At 40.4% G+C, this 10,949-nt stretch overlaps 1 protein-coding gene across 1 annotated transcript in view; it reads left to right on the forward strand.

Moving 5' to 3' along the window:
* The window catches only part of MST1R (macrophage stimulating 1 receptor), a 55,465-nt gene extending 45,052 nt beyond the window's left edge, over positions 1-10,413 (forward strand). Inside the window, exons 16-21 of the mRNA XM_015819422.1 lie at positions 3,322-3,402; positions 5,768-5,949; positions 7,592-7,701; positions 8,649-8,814; positions 9,315-9,451; positions 10,166-10,413. Of these exons, the coding sequence (XP_015674908.1) occupies positions 3,322-3,402; positions 5,768-5,949; positions 7,592-7,701; positions 8,649-8,814; positions 9,315-9,451; positions 10,166-10,400 (911 nt within the window). The 3' untranslated portion in view covers positions 10,401-10,413. The remainder of the gene's footprint in view (positions 1-3,321; positions 3,403-5,767; positions 5,950-7,591; positions 7,702-8,648; positions 8,815-9,314; positions 9,452-10,165) is intronic.
* Positions 10,414-10,949: the final 536 nt, after the last annotated feature.

Genomic DNA, 10,949 nt, shown 5'->3' on the forward strand with positions numbered 1-10,949 from the left:
TAGTACAGCTTTGAGATGTCTTAAATCTAAAAACTGTTCATTTAAAGTGACAGTTGACTTTATTTGTACATTTTGTGCTATAACCCTTTATCCAAGACGCTCAGAAAAAAAAATGTTTGGAGGCTGTTGCCCCCACTTAAAGTGCAATCCAAGTATCTGCAATCCAAATTGTCACCTGGCATGAAAATCTCTGCTACCACTGTAAACCCCTGTTTCTTACTTCTGCTGTGTTTTGACTTGCTGATGAATGGAAGAGGCCTGATCTCCTGTGTGATGATGGTTAACTTTGCTACAATGGGTGGATTCTTCTGGCTTTGCTGTCTTCCCCTCTTCCTGACATCATCAGCCAAAGGGAAGAATCCCATCCCATTGGAATATGTTATGGAGGGTGGGGCGGGGCTTGAGGTCTTAATCATGATCTCTGTCATTTCCCCCATATAAAGACAAAAGTTAATATTACAGGATTTATAATTGCACAAATGCTCAGAAACTCCCCGCCCCAAAGAATGACATACTAAAAAAAACACAAAAAACCAGCCAGTCTAGAGCTCGTGTGCAGTTCCTGATTTGCACTATGACCATGCTCAAGCCACAATTTCTATACTTCCCACACACCCCACACTCCTTATCCTCACTAAGCTATAGAGTTCAGATAAGCTGATGAGTTCTGTATGGCCAAGAAAGAGGGCAGAGACCAGCACTGTTAGAGACCTGTGGAGGTGACTGTTTCTGGTGAAACCAGACTCTTCTACACGCTCACAGCCTTCTTCGCTGCCCTTATCGCAAGCAAAGCAGAATAAGGAATGACAGCAAATGAAGACTGCTCAGGAACTGGAGTGAAGATGAAGGATTGTCTGTGAAACTGAGATTTTACTCCAAATGACACAATTTATGGCAAAAACATAATTGCATAAATTATTTACATTGTTATAAACAGTTTAGATTCAGGTTTAGTAGACCTTCAGGTTTAATGGACACCCGGTTCCCCTGAGTGGTCCATTTAATCAAAGGTTTTCTGGCCTATACTGTACTAGTTCACTGAAGAATTAGTCTTGATGCCAAATCAAAATGGAAAGCGCTGTGACATTCTGAGAAGAACTGAAAGAAAAGGCATTTGTTGTTGCCATACTCTATGATTTATTCATTGCAATCTAAATCAACTTGAAAGGCAGTATAATATATCTCACTGCTCTTGAGCACAAATATCTATTTCTCTTGTCAACCCAACAAGATTGAGTGTCAAGAACAGGAAATGATTGTCAAACACAACTTTTTTTCATTGTTTTTAAGTATCTGCTTATTTTTAAACCAACCACATTTGTTTACTGTTTTTGATTTCCGAAGTCTAGAGATCTGGATTTACTCAAACTAGGCCCCAGTTCTTTCATTTCTGTATATTTTTCATGAATTCCAAACATTCCATTTAATTCCACTGCATCCTCGTGTCAGGAAATGCCTGGTTCTTCCATCTTTTAAAGTTCCTCATTCCTTCACTCTTTAGATCATTATAGGCCTGTGCAGTTACAAAAGATTATCCTGGACTGTTTAGTTCATACCAAAATTTAGAATAGCATATATCTTTCTTACATTAAATGAGCACATCATTTTAAACCATCTCCCAGAAATCAATTTCTTTTTGTGACAAAATAAAATAGAAATTGACATTTCTTCACTGTCTGGTATTTTCTAATAAGAACTCCAATTTGGCTTATTTTTTTTTATTGTAATGGTACAATAGCTGTTTCCTGCATTCTTACAGCACTGAAATACCTTTTCAGTAACTGAAGTATACTGTATGTGTCTCAATATGCACATATTCATTTTATTGCTGTGATATTTTTACTGTTTGATCACTTATAATAAGCTTAATAGGATTAAATTCTTGAGGTTTGTGTTGGTGTTGATTGTAGAATACAGGTTAATCGGGGGGGTGGGGGGGAGAGGGGAAATGGTCAAGACACGTTGGAGGTTTGCATCCAAAAGCCGTATTAGAATTCAATGATGGCATGCATATTTATTTGATTTCCAAAAGGATATCAGCTATATAGCCTGTCTTTACCATACAGATCAAAACTTTAAAAATAGAAACTGAATAATAGTTGTTAACAGAGCTGTACTACTTCATGGAATTTAGGTTCTATCATGTAGAAAAATTATAAAATATCTGAAGAGTAATTATTAGAAAACATCAGTTGACATCAGTTTTAAAAATAAATATGATTTCTTCTTCACAAGGGTAATAACTTTCATTGAACATAAATGACTAAAATGACTATACTTCCTAAAGTCCTATTTTACTTCAGATATTCCCATCCATTTCTTCTATTTGGTTTTATGTTTGACAAAGTCTTCATTCATTTCTAGCATTCTTTCTTGGTCTTCCAGACCTTGCCTTTACTTACATCTATTCCATATAATTTCCATTTTTCTCACAATGGTTTTGATAGTTGAAATTGCTAGCTAGAAATGTTTAGGAGGGTTTTTTTTTACAGCTTTCATATTACCTTCATTTATAGGTGTTCTGAGAACTGATTAGAAGAGCCCATGGTTGTTAAAGTAGACAGAATAACAATCACAATCTGAAAGATTAGAAGGGGCAAAGAATTTGTTCACATCTTTATGTGGCTAATTATTAACCTAAAAGAATCAATCACCTTTTTAACCTTATTAATAGGTTTACAGTAAAGAAAGTAAAGTTTACAGTAAAGAAATAAAAGAAAAATTACATTGAATGAATTTGAAGGGTGCCCAAACTTCTATACTTACCATATTCTCTATTTTCTTATTTTGAACCTGTAATTAGCTAGGCAAAAATAATAAGTATGATATTAAAATATGCACAAAGATGTTGTGTTGAACTTTGTACCTTGTAGATATTTTATCAGTTTCTTTCACTTAGGAAATCACTGAAATATATACTTTGATTAATATATACTTTGATTATACACTTGGCTATACAAACAGGCAAAAGTATGATGATGTGTAGGCATATTAAATTGGATAAAACTAAAAGCAAATTAGATACTTTAAAACTGAGACAAATTTATGTTGTTAAATCAAATAATATGTTTGTGTATAAATATAATTGGATATAAATTGTGTTGATCCTGGAATGTCGTTAGGGTAGTACTTCTCTGACAATAAAAAATATATTTTTATTTCAAATATATTTTTAAAGCTTAAAACAATTGTATTCTCTTTATAGTATTTTGTTTGATGTAAAGACATTTGCAGCACAGAAAGAGGTTATATAGCTTCTGGGTTTGCTAATGTCCATCTTAGTGCCTGTGTGTAAACCTTTTTTTTTCCTCCTCCATCTAGGGCATTTTGGGAGTGTTTACCATGGAACTTACATAGATTCATCCCAGAGAGAGATTCGGTGTGCTGTTAAATCCTTAAACCGTAAGTAATTCCTCTTCCTTCTATGAAACAAGTGGCTCTGTTTATTAACCTGGAAAAGAAATCAAGGGATCAGAGGCTCATGGTAGAATAAAGAAGAATTTTTGTAGCTCAAGGTCGAAATAAGGGCTCTTTGGTGTTCTTGAGCTTGGTTGTTTTCTTGCAGGTGTTTCATTATCAAACTAGGTAATATCATCAGTGCTACAATGATGTTATCTAGTCTGGGTAATGAAACCCCTGCAAGAAATCAACCAAGCTCAGAGAGCACTAAGGACCCCCGCTCATGATAAGAGTTTGAAACACAATAATGTCTTGTTTCAAAAAAATAGTGTTCCATAATCTATAAGGAGTCAGTTTGGTTTAGTGTTTTAAGGCATAAAACTAGAAAGCAGGAGACCATGAATTCTTGTTCCCCCCCCCCAGGTTTTTGCCAAGAATTAACTTGAATACATACATACATGCATATGTACATGCACACATTCATGCATATTATAAAAGGACAGTCTCTTCCACCTTGGCATATACAACTTCTGTGGACATCAGTGCTGTCCTGCTTGATCGCTTATTTTATCCTGTGAGAAGTCTGTGCCACTTCACGGAGCAAAGAGGCGTCACGTACCTGGCGCTAGACTAGAACTAGTGCAGATTCTGTATTAAAGGCAAAGATAAACCCTGAAATAACTTTTAAGGAGGCAGAGTGATGCTGGGGAGCATTGAGTTTCTCTGCATTCTTCTTAAGTTTGTTCTGTAACATAGTCCAAGGAGATGGTCATAGGGCCTTTTCCACTTCGTCTTGGCACTGTGCAAACATGCCAGTGTTAAATTAGTGTTTTCCCCTCCAGCCAGCAACAGTCAATGGCAGTTTAAGGGCTTGTCACACTTCTAGCTGCTGGCGGCAGTGTGCCCCCAAAAAGGGGGCAGGATGAGCCAGGTATTTATGGTCATTTTGGACTGCTGACTGCCTGCTTCTTCCCAACAGAGTTGGCCCTCTCGCTCTGTTCTTTTTCTTCTGGAGGAGGGAAACAGGCCACAGCTGCCAGCAGACTTCTGAACCAATAGCTAACTGAAAAGCATAGTATACCCACTCTCTTGTCTGCTCTGGTGTCCCCTTTTGTCTGCGTCAATCCAGTAGGTTTGACTATACCTACACTCAAAACAACAACACCAGGTAGCTCACCCCCAGTTCCAGGAAGGGGTACATTTAAAAGAACAAGGTCTGCCTGCTTCTTGTCTGATCGGTAGGTTTGGGGAGATGGTAGGTTTTGACAGAAACGTAACCCCGTGAGTCTAGCTATCTATCAAGGCATCTATCAAACCCAACAATCTTGTGATGTCTTGTCAGCTGAGCAAGGATAACAAAGCCAGAGAATGTAATCAGGGTTGCTTAACACTTCATGCATGCCCAAATCCAGAATCCACCATTTGAGTGCAAGCCAGAAGAGAATTTATAGGGGAAATTGACAATAGGGGAAATACATTTTGTTCTGACATATGGGCAGATGGATAGCACATTCACCAGGTCATGGCAAATGGCCCTTAATTTTAAAACTACTTAATCAGTAATTTTAGTGGCATCTTCTGCAACAGAGTTTTGTTGCCAGTTTGCAATGCCCTACCAATCAATGCTTTTGAATACAACTTGGAATAGGAGTGGGGACGTACCAATTCACTCGACTTTAAAATAATAAAAGTGAAATACAAATAAATAAATAAATAAATAAAATAAAAACTTCAGCTCACAGCTTAGTGTTTATAAGATAACACCATTAAAGTATTCTCTGGGGAAGCTCTTAAGAAGAGAAAGAACTAGTTCTAAACTGGGGGTTGGCCTAGGCTAGGGGTAGGCAACCTTGGCTCTTTTATGACTCGTGGACTTCAACTCCCAGAATTCCTGAGCCAGCATGGCTGGCTCAGGAATTCTGGGAGTTGAAGTCCACGAGTCATAAAAGAGCCAAGGTTGCCTACCCCTGGCCTAGGGAAATAAGAATTCTCTAATAATTGGAATTAAGCCTTAAATCACCACCAGGCAATCCATGGAGCCATTAGTTCTTTCAAACGTAAAAAGTGGAGATGACTATGAGCCAACCCAGTCCAGTATTATAATGTGTGCTTGTTTTTTTACTCTGGCAATATCTTCCATCCTTATTCACATTGGCAGACTTCCTCTACTTGATGGAAGTTAGAAAAGGCTGCTTACTGTGTCTCTCTCCTTCGCCTAAGAACAATATGCTGTTTTTCCCAATATGCTTGCAAGATCACTTCTCAGATACTTTTGCTCACAGTTTCACAATTCCTTAAGTCCCGGAGAGGAAAAAAACAGTGGCCATTGAGAATATTGCTCCAATCTCTTCATTTTTTTCCCTCTTAGGAATTACTGACTTGGAGGAAGTGGAAGAATTCCTGAAGGAAGGGATTCTGATGAAGAGCTTCCATCACCTCCATGTCCTTTCTCTCATTGGGATCACCTTGCCTAAGGAGGGTCTCCCTCTGGTGGTTCTACCTTATATGAAGCACGGAGATCTCCGACATTTTATCCGTTCGGAGCAGAGGGTACGTGGTGCCAGATCTTGGGATCCTTGTTTGAGCGACACTCAATGCCAGCCACTTTCCTGTTCCTGAATCATCCCTTGGTTTGGAGTTGCTTGTCTCTTCTTTGCAAAACAAAATTGTTTTTAGGGAGGAGCTTGCCCAGAGATGAGGAATTCAGCCCTTTCTTATCTCTTTCAGTTGTGGAGTGCTTATGTTTCATTTGTGACATACTCATCCATGTGCTCCTACACACTTTACAGGGCTTTCTGGTGAATCAGTGCAGGCTTTGCATATTCTTCCTGTTAAAACTTACCATACTGGTGCAAAGAGTGGGGCTGCCTGTTGGATGCAGCAGATAGAAGTCCTGCAGCATTGTAAGGCTTTGTAAGGTAAATCTTTTAAGTAAGGTTTCAGAAAGACACATAAAAGAAACTAACCTTCTTATCAGTGATACTTTCTGTTGATGAAACAAGAGGTGAGAACTCTGGGTTTTCCGAAGAGAGATTGTTTAGCTGTGGGTCTTTCTGCTGTCTCTGAGACAGGTAGAACAGCAGGAACATGAGCTGATGTCTAATGCAGTTTCCTCCTTCTAATCAGCACAGAACAAGTGGCTGAAAGATGCTGGCATCTTTCAGTCTCTCTTTTTCCTCTGGAGAAACACACAGAGGTAGCATTCTTACTGTTGGCAGGCTTCTCCTCTGCCTCCAGTCTATTGCAATTGTGGCTGTGGCAAGATTTATCTTATAAACATTTTCTCACAACATTATTTTTTAAAGAACTGTCCATATAAGCTTCACCTCATATTTTTATTTCAGCTGGACCTTGAAAAAGGAATAATCCCCAGCTCATCTCTTCTGCTCCTCATTTCATTCCTGTTGTAAACATACTGTGAAATATTAGGCAGTTGGCAGTTGCCACTTGTGATGTACTGCTGATCAGCTGAAAAATGCCTCCCCCTTGCTTGATGAAAATGGATATTTTGCCTTGCAGGTGGCTTTGAGCCGTAAGCACATCAGCCACCCTTTGCAGAGGAGTGCAACATTAAAAACCCAAATTTAGCTGATAACAAGAAGATTTATCCTCACTTTTCCTTGCAGCTATTATGTTTAAACCCAGGATCACATGAAAACATTGTTCCTGGGGAAAGGGCAATAGGTTAAGCACTGGACATGTTCTTTTGAGTGAGTATGTGCAAGACAGTGACCACTAGGGGGCCATGCAGGCACACTGTGAAAGAGAGGGTTGTAATCTATGGAGGAAATTTCAGATGGCTCTTCTGTACCCATCTCAATTCTGGGTGTTATATTATGCACATCCTATTCTTATCTTGCCAAGCAGTGAGCAAGTGTCTGCTTTGCCATGTGTGCACCGAGCAGAGAAGATTCCCCTGGCCCCAATTCTGTTGTTTATATTTATAGGCGTGGGCTCTTTGTCATCTTTCATATGTGAACGGGATACACTCAGTTTCTCAGCCAAATTTCTTAGAAAATTTGTCCAATATCTGAAGCAGCCTTGAAATTAACTTCAGCTGTGTTATCTTGTGGGAACCACAAGCAAGCAGCTCTGCTCTCTGGAGGTGCATAAACTTCAAAGCCAGATGGGAAAGGCATTGTGAGTTTCCTCAGTGTCAGACAGTTTTGTTTGTTTGTTTGTTTTCCATCAGAACCCCACTGTGAAGGATTTAATAGGTTTTGGGCTACAAGTGGCTCAGGGGATGGAGTATCTGGCCCAGAAGAAGTTTGTGCACAGAGATCTTGCAGCTAGAAACTGCATGTAAGTACAAACATGGGTGTATCTGCACAGAATAATAAAACATGGGGAATCGGGCAAGGACACGCAAGAGAGGTTGCCGAGGCTTGTTTGTGCTGTGGGCAGGTGCCTGTGTAAAAATATCCCTCCCCATATGACTAGCTATGGGAAAAGTCTGTCAGAAATACCTTTCAAACTAATTTGTTTCGATTCCTCCTTTGGGTCAATTGATTTTACCTTCAGAAAGTTATACCATTTATGCAAGATGCTCAGTCTTCTGACTTATCTTTCTGGTAAATAGAAAGTAAATTCTGTGAAGAGAGTTTGAAAAAACTGAGGATGTTTGGTCGGGGGATGGGGTGTGGGGAGAGGATGGCTTGCTTGTACTTTTCCAGTATCTGAGGAGGCACACTCATGAAAAAAGGTCAGGACCAATTTTCTTATACTCTTATGGAGCAATATACTCAATAATGGCAGATTAGGGAAACTTCCTGCAGTTTGACAGTGGAATCAGTGACCCACTATCACTAGACAGGCAGCTGGACTGAAAGGATTAAATGGGTCCTTAAAATCTACAATTTTATGATTTAAACAAGACACTGATCCATAAGTTAACCAAAGGTGTTTGGGCTACACGGTTTGTTAAGCTACAAAGCACAAGCTAAAGTTAAAATGAACCAAGTTTAGCTTGATGCATACATGCTAGAGTTTTAACAATGTGATTAAATAAATTGTACAAACAGCCATTGTCTGACTGCATATAATAGACTAAAGCCTAAGTCTGGGGTAGGAGATACAATTGCCATGTTCACGTGGTATGCTATATCCAAGCAATAATCTCTGCTAGGGCGACAGCCTGGTTTTGTCGCTTGCTTAGCCAGGGTGCATCTGGAATTCCTTAATGCTGCCAAATAAGATGAGTTCACATGACTGTTGCATTGTTCCTAATCCCAGTCTCCTTTTTTATCCAGGCTTGATGAGACTTATACAGTGAAAGTGGCAGACTTTGGGCTGGCCAGAGATATCTTTGACAAGGAATATTACAGCATCCGGCAACACCGCAGGGCAAAGCTGCCTGTCAAATGGATGGCCCTTGAGAGCCTGAAAATTCAAAAATTTACCACCAAGTCAGATGTAGTAAGTGCAAGCAAGGGCACCCGATGGCCAGGATGTTAAAACATTGCCCCCGGTTGTTGTTGTTCTGGCCACATTGTCTGCATTCACAGGAAACAATAACCACAAATTAGCCAACCCCATGTTTAGCGTGAACTCAGATGTTATAAATAGATTTTGGTTCGTAGCGTTGTTCAGCCCACAGAATTGGCTTAATTGGATATGTCTTGATTTGTTAGTGTTGTGGCAACACAGCCCCAATTTTATGTGAGGGATATGCAAAAAAGGCCATTATGAAAGCACCTGCTAAGATTGTGTAAGCTTTCCTAGCACTCATTTCTTAGTGTGAGAATCCAATTTATGCTAGTCTCGGAAAAACAGGCATATGCAGCAGAGTCCCTTTGCAGAGAAGGAGCAGTCTGGTTGAAGATTTCATCTGCCCTAGTGACTGCTTGTGTTTTCTTTGTGTCCCATTATATTGACATTTGTACTTTCTCCATTGCTCTGTTCTGCTGTCTTACCAGTGGTCCTTCGGGGTCCTCATGTGGGAACTGATGACACGAGGGGCTTCTCCATATCCTGAGGTGGATCCCTATGATATTACCTGCTACCTATTGCAAGGAAGAAGGTTGCCCCAGCCTGAGTACTGCCCAGATTCTCTGTAAGTATTCAATTGGACCCTTTTGCTAGCTTAGTTAAGGGGACAACTGTGAAAGAGATGAAGCTGTATGGGAAGTACCAGAAAAGGTCTTCTGATTCCTGAACTTTAACTGATGAACTAATTTGTAAATTTCAATGAAGCATTGCAATTCATTAACTAAAAAAAAGAAAGCACAATGGGAAAGTTAATTTGTTTTCCACTCTTAGTTCTTTGAAACTTGTGTTCTTATTACAGTTTTCCCCAAACTATTAACCTACTGACGCACCTGTGCGGTATCTCTTAAATTCCAGTCACATCTTAAGGGGCTAATTTAAGAAAAGCTGCAGTATTCCATGGAATTCTTATGATCATCAGGATCTGTTGCACTCCCTGTTATAATCTGTTGGTTCCATTTTCCATATTTTCCAGTGCCAGCATTTCCCATTTGGCTTCAGCATAGCATCCTTATGCTTCTACCTCCATTTGCCTTATATTCACCTGCTGTGTTGTGGCTTTTTAGAACAGTGATATATTAAACCTCTGACCAGGATCCTGTAGGAGTGAAAAGAGATAAGACTAGAGTGCAGAACTGAGGAGAGTTTCTGCCTCTAGTTATTGTGAGAATATCAATGACATAGATCCTGGTGTACATGGTTACAGCATCCTGAGATGTGAAGATAGAGGGGCAGGGTTGGTATTTTCACAGCTCTAATTAACTCTGTTTATTTTGGACAGGTATACTATAATGCTTAACTGCTGGACACCAAATCCTGAGGAGCGGCCAACTTTTTCCAGCCTGATCAAAGAAGTGGAGCATATTGTAGCCTGTCTAAAGGGAGACCATTACATTAACCTCAACGTCACTTATGTCAATCTTGATCACGGCCATCCCTTTCCCCCTTTAATCAGTCGGGAAGAAGAATTTGATTCCAATGGATTGAGTGAGGAAGAGGATGCTTCTGTGTGTTAAGTTAGGGGTCCCCAACCTGCAAGCCGCGGCCTGGTACTGATCCATGGCCTGTTGGCCACCAGGCCATGGAAATGGCTGGCAAGTGTGCGCAAGTGTGCACGCACCCTCCCCACTCATGCTAGTGCTGACGTGCGGGTTCTAACGGCCCCATGTGTGTGGGTGCTAGTGGCCCATTTGTGCATGCGCACGGGTGCCATGCCACCACCAGCGCTGCCGTAGGTGTACGTGGCCCACTTGCGAATGTGTGTGGGCGCTAGTGCCACCACCGTGTGCGTGCCCGTTTTCCACATGCACACGCGAACATTTCCCTGTTTTTCCCTTTCCCTCCAGGCCGCCAACCCGGAAAGGTTGGGGAGCTCTGTGTTAAGTGATACCTCACACAGGCCAGGGATGCATGTTGCTGGGTTAAGCATGATACTTCATAGGTTTTGACTGTTCAGGCTTTGGAACGTCTGGATAAATTTTGCTCATCCTGTGAGTTCATGAAAGCTGTAAACTGAGGACTTCTGTGACCTGAATTCTGTGCTGAGAAAAGGTGGAAATAAATTC

This window comes from Protobothrops mucrosquamatus, unplaced genomic scaffold (genome assembly GCF_001527695.2).
Source record: "Protobothrops mucrosquamatus isolate PMUCROS unplaced genomic scaffold, P.Mucros_1.0 scaffold918, whole genome shotgun sequence".
Lineage (NCBI taxonomy): Eukaryota > Metazoa > Chordata > Lepidosauria > Squamata > Viperidae > Protobothrops > Protobothrops mucrosquamatus.